The sequence below is a fragment of the Triturus cristatus genome, chromosome 7 (assembly GCF_964204655.1).
Source record: "Triturus cristatus chromosome 7, aTriCri1.1, whole genome shotgun sequence".
In the NCBI taxonomy this organism is placed as follows: Eukaryota; Metazoa; Chordata; class Amphibia; order Caudata; family Salamandridae; genus Triturus; species Triturus cristatus.
The window spans coordinates 1,852,735,376-1,852,753,820 of NC_140590.1; the positions used below are offsets into that span (position 1 = coordinate 1,852,735,376).

At 44.2% G+C, this 18,445-nt stretch overlaps 1 protein-coding gene across 1 annotated transcript in view; it reads right to left on the reverse strand.

Moving 5' to 3' along the window:
* Positions 1-18,445, reverse strand: part of LOC146813449 (protein FAM118A-like) — a 374,336-nt gene that overhangs the window by 289,686 nt on the left and 66,205 nt on the right. The window contains exon 3 of the mRNA XM_085614763.1: positions 17,886-18,138. Coding sequence (XP_085470889.1) covers positions 17,886-18,138 — 253 coding nt within the window. The remainder of the gene's footprint in view (positions 1-17,885; positions 18,139-18,445) is intronic.

Consider the following 18,445-nt stretch of genomic DNA (forward strand, 5'->3'; position numbering starts at 1 on the left):
ACAGAAAGACCGTCACTCACGCCCTGGTCACCAGCAGGCTCGACTACGGCAACGCCCTCTATACTGGAATAAACAAAAACCTCACCCGCAAGCTACAGAACATCCAAAACGCCGCTGCAAGACTGGTCCGCAACCTGCCAAGAAACTGCCACATCTCCCATCACCTGCACACACTCCACTGGCTCCCCATCAAAGCTAGAGTCACCTTCAAGATGCTAACCCACGCTCACAAGGCCCTCCACGACACCGGACCAGCATACCTGAACAGACGCTCCTTCTCCTTCCACACGTCCAGAGCCTGGAACGACCTTCCGCTCCACCTCAGACAAATAGCATTGCCCCCCATCTTCGCAAGAAACCTCAAAACATGGCTCTTCGACAGACCCCCTCCTTGATGGACTGGAACCTGCGACCCTCCTACCCCCCAGCACATTGAGACCCTTACGGGTGAGTAGTCGCGCTTAACAAACACCTGATTGATTGAATGACAGTTAGGACACAAGGAAGAGCGTACAAAGTCCAGGGACAAGCAGCACGCTCAAGACTATACTTCCAAAAAAGAAGAAAAGCCAAAATCAAAACCTCAGTTTAAGAAGAAGAAAGTTGCAGGCCTGAAGATTAGACATGCCCAGAATTCTGAGGACGCAACTTCTGAACGGGGAATGGGCTCTGACGATGCTAGGCAGTGCGGTAGAAGTAACAATAGCTTGCCAGAACCTGATTGAATTTCTGGTGACAGCGGACTTGAATGATAACATCACGGTGTAAACACCAGATACAAGGGTGAGCGTCCCACATACGTTACACGAAATAACACTCCAAATGGAGAGGGACAAGCCCAGGAAAGTTAAAGGTCTATTTTGGAAAAATATGTCATCTGGTTATGATATCCTATTAGCTGAACAAGATTGGTCGCCGGCATTCGTTATGGAGTGTCCTAGGGAATAAACAGTAATTTTTCCAGCATTGCCCGACCTCGTTCCCATACATCTTCAACATGCATATGCACAGGAGTGGGCAGTTGCCCTAGCTCCAGCATTATACAAAAATCACGCCGGATGGCATGAGGATTCAACCCACCACGTGATCCCGTTAAAAGTTTCACCAAATGCACAGAGGCAATACCCAATAAAGCAAGAAGCTAAAAAACAAGTCAAGGAGATCTTAGATCAACTTGAACATCAAGGAGTCATTGAAACATGTACCTCACCAATGAACAATCCTTTGTTTCCTGTCATGAAACCTGACAACTTATATTGTCTAGTTTTAGATTACAGACATCTAAACACTTGCACAAAGACAGTCGCTGTCCAAAATGCACACAGTGCCGCATTAATGAATAACATTGTGCGGAAAAATACAAAACCAAACTTGATATCTCAAATGAATTTTGCTGCCAAAATATAGCTCCTGAAAGCAGGTATTTGACCGCATTCTCAGCGTTGGGGTCCCAGCAACAATTTTGTTGCCTCCCCCACGGGTATAAGAACAGCCCGGGGGTATTTTCAGCAAGAGTAACTGAGTTACTACAAAATTTTGATGAGGAAGCATTCTCCTATGTGAATGATATTTATCTGACGGACGATGACTTAAAAAGACGCTTGACCAGGGTGAGCACCATAATTATGGGCTTCGCCTCTGAGGGCTCCAAATTTAATTTTAAGAAATCGATAATAGCCCACCTCAATGTCCTGTTTTTAGGATATGAGCTTTAAGTGAAAGGAAAAGTCTGGCAGCTAACGCTTTAGAAAAGTGTGTGCTGCTTCAACCACCTTAATCATTAAAAAAATCTGCAATCAATACTGGGATTCCTAAATTTCGGCAGAACATACATTTTGGATTACGCAGAAAGAGTAAACCTTTCTACGATTTATTAAGACCTGACTTTTCAGTTAGACATTGGACACAGGAACACACAAATATCCTACGTTCACCACAAGAAGACATGATAGCTTCCAAACACTTACAGACATGCATAAACGTATGCAACTTTGTGGTCCGTGTAATAGCGTGTCAATGCGGGTCCACTTATTTAACTTTCAATGAAGGCGAAACCGTACCGATCGCTTACAAATCACACCTGTACAAAAGTGCAGAAATGCGTTTCACTTCAACTGAAAAACCCTGACAGCAGTTCAGACCCCTGTAGCAAGAGAAAGAGCACTGGCTCAGGGGAAACGCATAATCGTCGTCACCCCGGTACCAGCTTTAGAAGCTGTTACAAAGGCTAATATTCCAAACGCAAAAGCCTTACATCCGAGATGGATACAATGGGCTAATTCTCTTAGTGCAACTGGTGTTGAATACAGATTTGATCCAAGTCTAAAAACACAGCATTTCTGCAGAACGAACAAGAATATCCTCTACCAAATGAAATATTGCCTCTAGATCAGTATGAATATATTATTTACACTGACGGATCTGCTCAACCGGCAATAGGGAGTAAACAGCACATGCTGCGATATATTGTTATCTTTAAAGGTCGCATGCAGGATGGAAAGTTCCATCCAAGTTGCACCAAAACGCAATCTCTAGGAGATTGCATGGCACAGTTGGCAAAGTTAAAGGACTGATACTGGCACTTGTAAATACGGATCATGAATTCCCCACACTAATTGTGTGTGATTCTTTTTACTGTGTGCAATCATTCAATGAATATTTACATCAGTGGGAACAAAACGGGTTTAAAGATGCAAAAGGTGGCACAATTAAGCATAAAATGCTATGCGAACAGGTAGTTGAGTTGAAAAATTAACTGAGTCATCAACGTGATGGCGTTCATGTTGAAGGGAATTTATTTGTTGTTGAAGCCGGGAAGAGGGCTGTACACAGGGCTTCTGTAGCTATAATCACTCGTTCAAAAACGAGAATAGACGGTGAGATTATGGGGGCTGTTATTGCTTTGCACAAAGGCAGCTCAGCAGTAAGGAGGAATTTCCACTCAAGTACTCCTAAAAGTTAGATGCAAACAACATTCCATATGCTCAGATTCCTGGAGTGGGGGAGAGAGTAATACCAAATATGGATTGTAGGCAAGGTTTAATTATTGCTGCACACGAGGGTTTGGGCTCTGCACATACAGGTGTTACAGTGACTATTTCATTACTGAAACAGCGCTATTGGTGGCCAGGTCTAACAAAACAAACTAAAGGCTATGTCTTGAAATGTGACATCTGCCAACAGACGAAAGGCTCCACCATAACACGCCCGGCGCAGACACCGTTACTAATATCTGACAAACCTCATGTAGGTGTGTATATGGACCACTGTGGCCCCTTACAATCAAATGGGGCTTACAAGTATATCGTAGTTGCAGTGGATTCCTGCTCAAGATTCCCATGGGTATGGCCTCACCGCTTGGCTGGAGCTCGAACTGTTATGAAAGATTTGCGAATCTTTATAGGGACAGACGCAGTTGGCACGTTACATTCTGACCGTGGCCCGGCGTTCAGCTCTCGGGCTTACAAAGAGGCCATGGAAAGTATGGGCATAGCATTACGGTACTCCTCTCCGTACCATCCTGAGGGAAATTCGATTGTGACCTAAAGCAATCTTTAACAGCTAGGGTATTAGGCAAGGGCGGTAGTTGGGTCAATCCCTTATATGGGGTACAGTGAGCACTCAATAACCAGCAAAGAGGTTCTCTAGGGGGTGTCACTCCATATGAGGTCCTATTTGGGGCAAGAATGTGGGTACCTGATCTTGATTGTGAAGGCACAGTTGCGGATGAAAAACCATTTGATATCCATAATCGTTTGGTTCAATAGCAAACTTATCCTGCCACATGAAAGGGACTCCAGCAGCTGTGATTACACCGGTATTCTAGCTGCTCTCAAATGAGAGTTACTTGATGTTGAACGATCAAGGTTGCTGTGGGATGCTTCCGGGCATTGCCTGTCTGGTCACTGTGAACTCCATGGTTACTTGTTGTATGCAAGTATTGTTTCACCCAACAAGTACAGTCAGGAAGGCGCCGATATGGCCTTCATTGAATGTTTCCTTTTTACAGTTTAATACTTTGAGCAGACGGAAAGCCATGCTTTTACTGCAAACCGTACCCTTAACCTCCTCTCGAGAGACCTTTGATCTTCAAATTGCAAGGACCTCGACTGAGACCCAGGCACTTATACGTACAAACTGCCCCATTCATTTCGCAGAAATGTTGGGTAGTATCTTTAATATGTCTAATATGAGTGGTATTGTACACCCATTTAAGACCATAGGGTCAGGATTTCTAAGCACCTTTCAGACAATCCTCGGAGGTATTCCAAACTTTATACACTCCGTATTGGGAAGCATCTTTGGAGGTCTTCCACTGATCCTGTTCTCTATAGCAGGAGTCCTGATTGTCATTTTTCTGCTACGCAATGGACGGCCTAATCACCAACGAGATGGCAAAAGCGCTCCTGGAGCGTAAATACCGTGAACGCATGGCACAGCATCTGGGCACACCTCGCCTATGGAAACTGAGCACCTCTTGGATCCCATCATTTAGACCAGTCTGGATGGACTGCATCTTACCTGTCCTTCGATGCCTGTTTTGCGGTGAAGAGTGCGTGTTGGATCTCTGTCTGACACTTGCATCGGACACGCCTGCGGACTTGAATACCAGGCTGGAGCCTTTGAGGTCCCATGCTCGGCAGTGTCCCCAGCATATTCCTATACTGATGGCTGCATTCCTCGAGAACCTGCTGGTGCCTTTCACTATAACTGGGTTGAGCAACACCTCCACCACTAGCACTCAGGTATAGACTACAGCACCAGCTGCCTCAACACCAGCTTTTGGCAGTTCTGAGTATCATCTGTGCTCCATTGACGTACGCTGCGAGGTGTTACAGGGACCGTCGTCTGTAGCGGCGAGCGACAGCAATATTGTGTCTCCCAGCCAGGGCACTTAATCTATAATTGGCTCATCGTGTTCTGGGAAAGAATTCGGCATTTTCCCTTTTGTTTCAAAAGTTGTCTAAATTGGAACACTTCCTCAAATTGACACATTTACTGAGAAAGCATGGCCTTCTATTGCTTATAGTGATTCGACTTATATAAATGGACTCGATTAGGACTTTGGCTTAGAGTAACATTTCCAAATTTGAACTTTCAAATACATTTTTTCCCCCTATTAGACTGTTTTTAAATGTTATTTTAAAAGAAATGATGTTTTTATGAAACTCACTGATATTTCTATGCGCTACTACCAAATAAAACGAGTAGTTAATTAGCATTTTTATCATTATTGACTGTTCGGAAGAGGAGCGGGTGTTATGTTTCATATAGGTACCCTAATAAAGGCCCGGGTAATATCATACACCTTCACCTACATTACCTCTCTTAAACTACACAGTAACAAGCCTTTAGGATTGAACCTTTACCTAGTTCTAGTCCTGGGTGCAGAAGGAGGGTTTTTTCCTGAACAATTGCGTCCTATAACTTCATTAATGGACTCATAAAGTATGAATGAATATTCATGAGGGTTCTTGGAAACCAGGCAGGGGCTACACCACCTACCCCACCATATCCACGTACAAGGTTCATCCCATACGTCATCCTCAAATCCAACAATGCCTAATACATGAGACAAGGGACAAAGAAACCCTCACTACTTTTTGTATAAATACACCTCTTGCTAGTGTTAGTTAGAAGGAACCAAGACTTCCAGGCCGACACACTGACCAGAGACGCTGAGGCTCCTGCATGCAGACACTCCAGCTGACAGTGGTCTAAACATCCCTCGCAGGGTGTCCAATTCGATACAAGGACGGGCGCCTACATTCTCATTCTTCAGGTAGGGTTCGACTAAATCCTAGAGGGATTCTTGGCTACACACCTATTCATATGCTAGGTACACTTAGGTACTTCTAGATAGGCATCGTAGGATTATGCTAACTTTTATCCTGCATTTTATATTCATGTATTTATTCATGCTTATTGCAAGATGGTAGAACAGTACTATCCTTTCATATTCACTGTACTGCTAATCATATATATCTGCTACTGTCTAACGGTTGTTGCAGCACATCTATTTTACACTAGAAGAACAACTGTGCAATAAATACTTATTTTAACACGCCCGACTGTTTCTTCTGTGTAACTCTCTGAGACCGAAAAAGTGAGCCCGAGTGACTTAGGGAAAAGTAGTACATTGTTTCCACGATCCTGAGGATCAGGGTTGTCATGTTCTAAGGTTGCCAGAAACTATTCTCTCCCCGATAAGAGGAGACACTAGTGGCATTGTGAGATAGCTAATGCAAACAGGCTAACATTTCTCGGTAGGAGGGCTCAGAGTCAGTCTGCTGCCAAACCCACAGTTTATGTTATCCGGAACACGCAGGTCCTGTATGGGTAATATAGGCACTACACGACACACACTATATCGAAAGTTGCACCCAAACAGTCAAGAGTTCACAGTCCAATAGTCTTGAAATGTTTTTTTGCATTCCCTTATTTAATTCATCAAAACAGCCAAATAGCCAACGCGTTTCGTTCAACTGACTTGAACTTCCTCAGGGCTATAAATAAAACATATAGGAACACATAAATAAAAGTATTTTCACAATCCATATATAAAATACAACATACATATATTTTGTTTTTAAAAGGAGGCATATCATAATACAACGATTAAAAATACTTTAAAGGCTCGGGAACTGGCTCGAGTTCATTGTGTGTACTGCCTTGCTTGTGTTATTTACTTTCAGGTTGTTTTAAAAAAAAGGAACCTTTGTTTTTCTGGTACCAGAGCTGTGGACACTTCCATGTGTTGTACTTAATTGGCTGCCGAACCTCCGGGATGTCGGCTGAATAGCTGTGTTCCAGACCGACATAAATAAAGGTTTTTATAAAACATTAAAAAATACTTTAAAAATTAGTTCACAATAGGAGATGTTAAGGCAAACTCAACCAAAGGATGGCCATATAATGTGCCACTCCTAATGTTACATTCTTCAACCAATTGTGAAAATAAAAATCCCCACATCATAGTGAGCGACCCAACTAGCTATAGAGATGAAATAGAGCAGAGAGATGTATATGTAGTCTTTGTAGACGTTTAGATTCAAGGCAGACTTACCCATCATCCAGATAAAGTAGTAACATTAAATTTGAAATTCAAATAGGGTAAGATGAGGCCACCTGTACAGAAAAGTGGGTTTTAAATTTAAAACCTCCATATGGTGGTAGACAAGATGTACCTTTTTATAATAAATGATTATTAATGTATGCAGTGATGCAATCCAACGAGTCAGGTGTGAACAGTCATGGTCAAATGGGAAAAACATCCCAAATTCCAATGGCGGGGACTCTACCCCAATCTGCACACCTGATGGGAGCAGATATTGTATTTTTGCATTTTCACGTAGACAATGCTCGTTAAATGTTAGATGGACAGAGAATTGTTTCATTGCCCGATAACCACAGGCTTGCACACTCTCTGTGTAATCTTTACCTCAGACTGCCTGCAATTAACATATTTCACACCACTTAGCTTGGAGTCTATGCTGCCCAATTGTTCTAATATCAAGATAATAATTAGACATTTGCATAACATCTTTAAACACGAACGTGAAACACCTTTATGGGAAAATTAAGGGCATTGCATATGTCTTCCAATTAGCCCACTGACATTTGATTGGTGATTGAAATTATGACTTTCATCAGCCGACCGCTCTTCGCAGTCTCTCACGCCCTAGTTCGATGCCAATCCCACCCATAGGGGATGCTCAATGCAACTTAATGTCTATGTCAGAAATGCATGCCCCGTACACTCTTCAAAGTCTCTCCCACCAGTTCAGTATAAAACCCCCCAATCGAGATACTCAGTGCAACTCAGTGCTTAAATCAAAGACAAACATCCTGTCCATCTTGCACTTATCGGTCAGTCATCGACAGCTGAAGTCATCAACGTTAAATCGACGTTTCAATGTTTGTCACCATCCAAATTAATGGTCTCACCAAAGACTTCAATAACACTAGGCTGAACACTATGGTAAAGAGTCAGAGACTTCAATAACACCCAGGCCATACACTATGATGAAGAGCCGGAGACTTCAATAAAACCCAGGCCATACACTATGGTGAAGAGCCGGAGACTTCAATAAAACCCAGGCCATACACTATGGTGAAGAGCCAGAGACTTCAATAAATCCCAGGTCATACACTATGGTGAAGAGCCGGAGACTTCAATAACACCCAGGCCGCACACTATGATGAAGAGCCGGAGACTCGAATAACACCCAGGCCGCAGACTATGGTGAAGACCCGGAGACTTCAATAACACCCAGGCCGCACACTATGATGAAGAGCCAGAGACTTCAATAAAACCCAGGCCTTACACTATGGTGAAGAGCTGGAGACTTAATTAAAACCCAGGGCATACACTATGGTAAAGAGCTGGAGACTTCAATAGCACCCAGGCCGCACACTATAGTTAAGAGACGGAGGCTTCAATAGCACCCAGGCCGCACACTATGGTGAAGAGCCGGAGACTTCAATAACACCCAGGCCGCAGACTATGGTGAAGACCCGGAGACTTCAATAACACCCAGGCCGCACACTATGATGAAGAGCCGGAGACTTCAATAAAACCCAGGCCATACACTATGGTGAAGAGCCGGAGACTTCAATAAAACCCAGGCCATACACTATGGTGAAGTGCCGGAGACTTCAATAAAACCCAGGCCATACACTATGGTGAAGAGCCAGAGACTTCAATAACACCCAGGCCATACACTATGGTGAAGAGCCGGAGACTTCAATAAAACCCAGGCCATACACTAGGATGAAGAGCCGGAGACTTCAATAAAACCCAGGCCATACACTATGGTGAAGAGCTGGAGACTTCAATAAAACCCAGGCTGCACACTATAGTTAAGAGACAGAGGCTTCAATAGCACCCAGGCCGCACACTATGATGAAGAGCCAGAGACTTCAATTAAACCCAGGCTATACACTATGATGAAGAGCCGGAGACTTCAATAAAACCCAGGCCGCACACTATGGTGAAGAGACGGAGACTTCAATAACACCCAGGAAGCAGACTATGGTGAAGACCCGGAGACTTCAATAACACCCAGGCCATACACTATGGTGAAGAGCCGGAGACTTCAATAAAAACCAGGCTATACACTATGATGAAGAGCCGGAGACTTCAATAAAACCCAGGCCGCACACTATGGTGAAGAGCCGGAGACTTCATTAACACCCAGGCCGCAGACTATTGTGAAGACCCAGAGACTTCAAAAACACCCATGCCGCACACTATGATGAAGAGCCGGAGACTTCAATAAAAACCAGGCTATACACTATGATGAAGAGCCAGAGACTTCAATAAAACCCAGGCCATACACTATGGTGAAGAGCCAGAGACTTCAATAAAACCCAGGCCATACACTATGGTGAAGAGCCGGCGACTTCAATAACACCCAGGCCATACACTATGGTGAAGAGCCAGAGACTTCAATAACACCCAGGAAGCAGACTATGGTGAAGACCCGGAGACTTCAATAGCATCCAGACCGCACACTATGGTGAAGAGCCGGAGACTTCAATAACACCCAGGCCATACACTATGGTGAAGAGCCGGAGACTTCAATAAAACCCAGGCCATACACTATGGTGAAGAGCCAGAGACTTCATTAACACCCAGGAAGCAGACTATGGTGAAGACCCGGAGACTTCAATAACATCCAGGCCGCACACTATGGTGAAGAGCCGGAGACTTCAATAACACCCAGGCCATACACTATGGTGAAGAGCCGGCGACTTCAATAACACCCAGGCCTTACACTATGGTGAAGAGCCGGAGACTTCAATAAAACCCAGGCCATACACTATGGTGAAGAGCCGGCGACTTCAATAACACCCAGGCCATACACTATGGTGAAGAGCCAGAGACTTCATTAACACCCAGGAAGCAGACTATGGTGAAGAACTTCATTAGCAAAACCATGCTGCAAAATTTTACAACCGTGATGTAATAAGGCACAACATGCATTACGAGAGCGAGTTTTCATTCATTAGATTTTACTATATGAAATGCTGCATGACCCGTACACATAGAAATCAAATGGTTAACTGCAGCTTGTCGGCCCTGCGCATTGCATGTTTTTGGACAATCAGCAAACACTATGTATTTCTGCAGCTAGAAGGTTCTGACAGATGTCACAGTATACTATCTTGTAAATCAGCCATCGGGGCAAAAAAGCACAGATGAAAATGGTGTCACCAACTGCTATATTGCCTACTTATTTTCATTATTCTTTAATTTCAACAATTAGTTTCTTAACCTTATCAGAGACCTACATGAAGGACCCCTTTTTGAATTTTGAAATGTATAGTTCACCCATAGGTTTCACACCTGGTCCCACTTCAAACGGCACATAGGTTGACACCTCCCCTAATAATAGGAAGAATCAATTACCATTTAGCAAAATATTTAAAAAAAATCTTTTTTACAACTTTGCTTGTTCGTGAAAACTGGGACTATGGTGATCTTTGCACAGCAAACCATTAGGGGATGCACTTTTTAGGGAAAAGGTGCCTTCTTGTTCAGTACTATAGTATTTTCCCCTTTTAAAAAAAAATATGAAAATGTTGCCATATTTTGGCTAATTTCTGGGTTTCACTTCAGGGGAATCCACAAACAAGGGGTACGTTTATAGTCCCTAACATGTGAAAAAAGGACACAACTGTCGCCGGGATAGCTTTTGTGCCAGAAAGGTACGAAATGCTGAAGTGAACTGTTCCCCAAACATCAAAAAAGAGCTTAGCACCTGGGGGGAACAGGATTAACGGGCAACCCATGATAAGACACTGACGTCTTCGTGACGAGTCGCGAGGATCGGTCTTGCTGGGCGGGATGCCGGTTTGCCCAGTGTTCCTGCATCACGAACACCGGACCCAACGTCAGCGTTCTGGTCAGTAATATCGCATGTGGCTTTGGCTGAAACAGCAGCAAGCCTCAGCCCTGTCCATGCCTAAGTGTTTAATGAGGGGCAATTTTTGCCCATTCCCTTCCGACCCTCCTAACCCCCCTCCACCCACCTCCGCGCAGCACTTGCCCCCTCGCTCAGATTCATCACCAGCTCTCAGCAGGTGGTAAATGTGCGTGTTAGTTACCCCCCAGAACAGGGACAGGGGAAGCCATGCAGGATTCCACACAGTAAAATCACATCCAAACAGTTATTCCCCAATCTGAGGGAGTAGCTCATAATTGCATGGTACTGATGAGGTGTTAGCTTATTGCGGCGTAAATTTTGTTTTTAGGTCTTGCTGAGCCAGCGTGCATGCGCTGCTCGGAGAGCATTTAGTATATGGGTTTTCAAAGTGCTACCCACATGATTTTGGAGGCCTGAAGCTTGAGTGCACGATGGCGTGCACGTGCACAGCTGCTGCTCGCACTCCCTCCTCCCTTCTCCCCCTCCCTTTCCGTCAGCTTTAATCAGGCTCCTCTGCTGCTGGCATTCCCCCCTCCCTTCTCGCCCAGCCCTTCTTGTCACCTAGGCTTGCACTCATCCCTCCTTTCTCCGCTTTCGGCCGCTTTGATGTTCTCAGTGAGCCGCGCCGCCAATGCTTGTTGATTTAAGTGGTCAATGTATAAAACATTAATTTGTTTGCTTTTATGAAGTGTTGGCTGGCAGGCGATTTTAGGTGCTAGAAAACTTCAAAGAAGGGAAAGTAAACGCAAAGTACTCCTTTATCCTGCTCACCTTTCACTTAATTGTTTTTCCATGCATTCGTTTTTCATCAAATTTCGGGTTTCTAACTATGCAGTCTCTCTCTGTCTAATTCACTTGCTCTCGCTTTTACTCTATCAAGCATCTCGTTTTCGCAAACCTCAGTTCAGCAGATTTACTCCCTCTTTATCAGTGAGTTAAGGCAAGGGTGGCAGAAGATTGTCTCAAATGTGTTTCTGAATCGTCGACAATAGATTCAATACAGAGCGTTCGTTGTCGCTTGGGAATGACTTCATAGGCAAGGTTGCTATTGCATTGCAAGCTTCCTTTTCACGCTGTGTGTTCTTTTCTGTTTCCGCACATGGGATTTTATAGGTTTGTCAGTCGGCGCTTTAGGGTTTAACCATTGTGACAGATTTGTAGAGATCAGTTATTTCTCACTGTTTTGTAACGTTTGCCCGCGTAGACCAGAATGGGCTCAGTTGCCCACCTGTTTGCTAAGTTCTAAAATTTCAGCCTGTTTCTTTTTGCGATTAGACTAGATTTCTCTTTAACTAAAGTTCCCATCAGAAAAAAATAAGCGAAATAAACTTTTGTTATCGATAAATATAAATATGTATATTTTAACAAGTAACTGGTACTCATGTAAAGCGCTCTGATACCTTTGGGTCTAGTTCGCGCTGTATAAAACTCGCCCTAAAATAAATCTATGTGTAAAAATTCACTTAAATAGCTCGAATGGGCTGATGTGGAGATAGCTGTTAATGTGTTCTCGACGTAGGTTAATTCTGGAAGAGACGTTTTGAGGCATGGGCAAAGTGGGCTTTAGCCCAGGGCCCCACCCTTTCAGGGGGACCCCTGATAGAGCCAGCTCTGTTCTGCAGAGTATTTTGCCCTGATAACCTTCATCATTTTTAAACAGATTGTTTCAAATTCCGTTTTCCTTTATTTTTTATGTGGGTGATGTGTGAGAATCTATCACAGACATTTTGCACAGAAATGTTGTGTTTATGTTGCATGCAACATCCATAAAAAAAGCTTTTTAGACAAAACAGGACCTCACATATTCATATGTCACAGAGATTATTTGCAGTAATATTAATGAGCTGCTGCCGTGTTACAATATTGAAAACACAGGTCACTATCCCAAAATATTAGATGTCCAACACATTTAGAATTTGGACCAGTGGGCCAGTGCACTGCCAGTGACCTGCCTAAGAGGGCATGAAAGAGATGAAATTGGACCATACGTTCAAGGTTCTGCAGAACAGGGGCCCCCAAAATACATTTGGCCCAGGGCCCCCAAAATCCTTAAGATGTCCCTGTTCTGGTATATTTTTACCTTCCAAAACGCCCACATGCTAGCAGTGCAACATATTTCATGAACTGGGCTCCAGTTCTCGCATCCTTCTGATGGCAGCTCATGGTGGCCAGGCACATCCTTTCCAAAAGGCTTCTTTGCTTCCACGAGGAGGATGTACAATGAAGCCATGAGGACTGAGGGGAGGTGATGCCGAGGCAGTGACGAGGTCACCTGCCATCTAATTTAATTCTCAACTAAAGATGTAATTAGAGCAGTCGCTAAAAAAGATAATTGCTTCCCCATTAACAAAATTAGCGGCTGCTTTCACAGGTCATACTTGGTACGTATGTAGATACAATTGTAAAGTGACATGTTATCTAGAGGGTTTGGGGGCTCTAAACAGGGCCATAGGGCTAGGGATATGATAAAACATCCATTTCAAAAGGCAAAGTATTTGAGTGAGGTGATTCCAATCATTTTGAGAAGTAGGGGGCATATGTATCAAAATCTGTTATTGCGATTCTCAAATAGCAATATTTTGAGAATCGCTATTTGAGAATCGCAAAACGGGATGTATTTAATAATTCGCAAATATTTTGCGATTTCTTGTTATTCCTTAATTGCAATTAGCAAATTGCGAAATCGCAATTAAGGAATACCTTCCCATTCATTCCTATGGGCCAGGTGGCACATAGGAATGAATGGGAAGTCATTCTCAATTTGCGAATCGCAATTAGAGAATCGCAAATTGAGAATAATTTCAAGGGTGCAAGGGTGTCATAAGGACACGCTGATGCACCCCTGAAATGAGCATGTGTGCGCATATGGCGCACATACATGCCCTAAGGGCATGTATGTGCGCCACATGGCACTTTGAAAAATGCCTAAAAGTGCATTTTTCAAAGAAATCGCAAATTACCACCAACTTGAAGTTGGTGGTAATTTGCGATTTCTTAAGGAGAAATCACACAACTTGGGTGCTTGTTACATAGCATTTAAGGAATCGCAAATTGCGATTCCTTAAATGCTTGCGCAAAATTAAGGAATTGCAAAATTAACGATTCCTTAATGATGCGATGTGAAAATGACTCATTCATCGCGTTTTGCGATTTTGTATTCGCAAACACTGTTTTTTTTGCGAATCGCAGCGTTTGCGAATACAAAATCGTTTGCTACATATGCCCCTAGGTTCCTTTGTAAATTGAAAAGGATTGAGGCAATGTTGTTATTGTCGGAGGTATTGTTTCGGATCTTGGAGTTTTGATCATTCCCAGTATTGTTGCATAGCACTCAGGTGGGCATTCTTTCACCAGGTACACAGGTGTGCTGATTCTGTTGGCCCTGTTTTTGGTGCAGCTGGTCCTGGAGATGATGCACACTTGCAGCTGTAGTCAGTGTAATTCCTTTGAGGTTGATGTGAAAGGATACTTCTCCAAGCCTTGTCTGAGATATGCAGCAGTGTGCAGGATGACTTTCGACAGGGGTCAGTGTTGTGCTGTGAGCTGTGTCAGGGAGACCAAAGAACCAGGAATTGCCTCCATTTTAGCTGAAGGATGACTAAGGCTTGGACTGAGTTCATTTTCTGCGGCAAAACGTTTAACTTTTTTCAGGTGTGAGAACTTGTATTATATTGTTTCAGTTTTCTTGATGATATTTTCTGTGCCGTAGGGTTCACCATCAGGGCAGAATTTGAGAGATTCTGCATTGGAGGTCGGCTGGGGTCCACGCTGCCAAATTTTGTTTTGGAGAACCAGCCAAAACTTGTGTTGTTGCAGTGTGCAATAAGGGAGATTTCTCTCTTTATTAGGTTGGGTTTTAGGTGGGCACTGGACCCAGAATTCTAAGTGAGGCTATGGTAGGCTTTGAGTTGCTGGGTGTGGTGATCGGTAGAGATTTTGAGGTAGAGGTGTAAGCTTTCGATGTGTGGACGGGCCTTGACGCTCCTGGCTGAGAGTAGGGTATCAAGTGTTTTCCATGTAGTGATTGAAGATGATAGCGGACAGGGTGGAAAGTTGGGGCATTCAGGAGGAGACGAGAAGCTTCTTGGATCTTGATCTTCTCATCTGGAGTAATTTGTGATGGTTAACAAGGTAATAGATGAACCACTGCAGCACCTGGTCCAAGCAGACCATGCATGTTTCTAATCTATGAAACAGTGCTTGGTGGTTAAGCAGAGCTCGAGCAGGAACAGGAGACTGGTATAATGTTTGTCCATCTTCATGACGCCTTTCTGTGCTTGGAAAGGTTGATGAGGTGGGTGACATGTTTTAGAGTTTTTTTTGCATCCAATTTTTTGCAAGAAATACATTGGATACACCTTCATAGCTAGATGTATCCGTTGCATCGATATTTTTATCCATTCAGTCTTAATCACTATTTTATAACCCCGTAACATTGGAGCCGACCATTGGTATTCTAGAAGGTTGGATGATTGTAACATAAAAAAATGAAGTGACTCTCATAGCTGTTTAACCACTTAGCAACTAGTCAATGCTGTGGATACAGAGTAGAAGATGTCCTGAGGCAAGGTCATCGTTAAGCACCTAACGCAGTACTATGGTCGGTGGCGGTGGGTACACGTGTGGGTACCTGTGCAGCAGCAAGAGTCAGAGGTGGGGTGGGTCAGCCGAGATGCAGTGTAATGATAGCAGTGCCATAGTGTGGGGGTCAGTACCATTGTGCACTCATTACCCACAACCCACCCTGCTCGCAATACTATCCCGGTCACCATGATGTTAACTGGCATTGCTCAGCCTGACCCCCCTCCTTTACTGGGCCCAACTACAAAAGCCCAAATCCTGCCACGGCCTGTGGCAGGAAGTGGGTGGACGGAAGCACGCCTTTACCAGATGACAAGGATAAAGAATCGCAAGGTTTTGCAAGGCACGTCTGAGCAGTCATAATGTCTTTGTTCCTCTTACACCTCCACACAGTTTCAGGGAACAAGCACTGTAATCATAGGACTCTTGGTGTTTGGTATTGTCATTAGTGGACTATGAAAAACATCTGGAGCACAGGTCCACTTCATTGTAAATTGCGTAGTTAACATCTGTTCCTCTTTTAATTAGGTCTACTCCTGTAAGTCAGTCATGAGCAGGGAAATTAGGTTGGGTTAACCCAGGTCGCCCCATTCTGGATTTCCCAACTTTTCTACCTTCCGGAAATGTATGGTTTATTCCGCTGACGACCAGCACCACTTTTGCATTTGTTCTATGAAATCAGGGCACTTGATGGGCAAGGTTTTTATGGATGAGTCTATTTTTGGGGGGTTTAGTTTTACTGTTTTTAACCTGCTCTGTATTCTCCCCATCAGGTTTTTATTTTGTCTTCTCTTCCGCCCAGTTTTTCCTTCCTCTCATTTTGCTTGTATATACGCTCACTTTGAGCAAGTGAGTTCGTAGACTTTTGGAATCACATTGTGCCGTTTAGACTGGGCTTAGTTACCCTTGTCCTCTCATTTATATTCCCAAAAAGGTCTCCACAAAAACAGCTCAAGAATTAGTTTTTGACCATGGCTAGCTAGCTCCTTTGGTGACCTGCATGAGAATAGAGTCCCTGAAAACAGACTTTTTGTCCAAGGATGGTGGCAGCCCAGATAAATTGCCAATCTTTCTACCACTCTTTCCAACAGACCTTCAGCTTTTAACAACCTCCAGCAACTTTAAAATGGAGCCCCAAAAAAGATCCGCAAGCTCTGTGCTACTCAGGGGTACCACTGGTGGAAGAGAACAATGTTTAAGTTGTAATAACCTAATGACCCCAAACTGCAGTGTTCTGTGGATGCATGAGAACCTGTAAAGACGCTACCTAGAGAGAGCCCCATACAGACAATGCTGTCAAGTCTATAAAGAAATCAAAGAGAGAAAGAGATTTGAGACGGAGCCAGAGGAAGAGAGAATGAGGATGGTAGTGATGCGAAAATTGTAGGGGTGCACCATATTCATTGTTAGTCAGGATGGAAGTCTAAAACATGAACTCTCTCATAGGTGTCCCAAAAACCTTTTTATAACATAACAGCCTAAAGCTTTGGAAGCTGCCTGCCAAATCTGAAAGTTCAGGCGAATCTGCCAATCCAGTTTCGATCCAAAGTGGAATACCCTTCCCAACTACATTTCAAGTCTTTCCTCCCATGCTGCTTTTCGTGAGCACTTGAAAACCTGGCTTTTCTCCCTACAGTGTAGGTCTTGCTGTAGTAGCTCTTGCACTCAGCTAGCACGTTGACACACTTGGGTATAATGCACTCTACAAATGTTCAAATCCAAATACAGGTGTGAAACAAGCATTGGCATAGCCAATAGGTCTCGCTTTTGGGACCTTATAAGTATTTAGTTCTGCAGCACAATATCCTTGGTGCAAGAACATCAACTGTTGCATGGCTAAACACTTATAAGGTCCCAAAGGCGAGACCTATTGGCTATGCCAATGCTTGTTAGAGTTTGCACCCCACCTGTACGTACAGTGCAATCTGTAAAAAGACCCTAGGTGTGATGAAAGCTGGATGAGTTGACACACTCAAGAAAAATCCATCTCTACTAGCCTGACTGATTAAAACATTGCAGCAGGAGAGTGATTCATTCAAGTACATTTGGTAGCATCCACCAGGGCCGGACTGGCCGTAGCGGGCACCGGGCGCTTCCGCAGGAGACTGGAAGCATGGAGCCAGTTTTGCAGCGGTGGGGCCAGTTTTGCAGCGGTGGGGCCAGTTTTGCAGCGGTGGGGCCAGTTTTGCAGCGGTGGGGCCAGTTTTGCATCAGTGGGAGCCGGTTTTGCTACTGGAGCCCCCAGTAAGAAAAGCAGCAAGCAGGAGTTACAGCCTCCCGGGCCAGGCAGTGCTCCCCAGGGGCTGGTCCGAGGCAGGGCAGCTTTGGGTTCCCGGTCACCCTTTATCCCTCGTTGCCAGCACTACCACTCACCGGCGACAATTCTCGAATGAGTTCATTGGCCACCGCCAGCAGGTCCGTTCCTCTCCTCACTTTCTTGATGTAAAGCCGGACAGTTTTCGGGTGCAGCACCAGCAGGTTCACCGCGGCGTCGAGGATGGCCAAGAGAAGGCACCGGAAGCAGTTGAGGGCATCGATGCCAGGAGCTGCGGCTGCACTCACGCCACTACCAACCACCAGCACCAGGTCCTTGGGCGCTTTATTGATTAAACTTGTCAAAATAGTCCTGCAATAAGACACATGCAGTGTTATACATGTCATGTGAGGAAGGAAAGTGCGATAGCATCACTCATGCACATAGAACAATATTGGAACAGGCCCGTCCCGAGGGAACTTTGGGCACGCAAACTGGTATGTGAAATACCATCTGCACATAGGATCAGGCCATTTCCTCAGGTTTCAGTAAAAGACAGACAGCTATATATAAACATATTAGACACTGTTGGTTGCCACTGTGTAGTTACATATGAGTCAGAGTTTCCATAGGTTTTTTGTTTTGCTAATACATTTGGAGCTGTTTGACAAATCTTCCC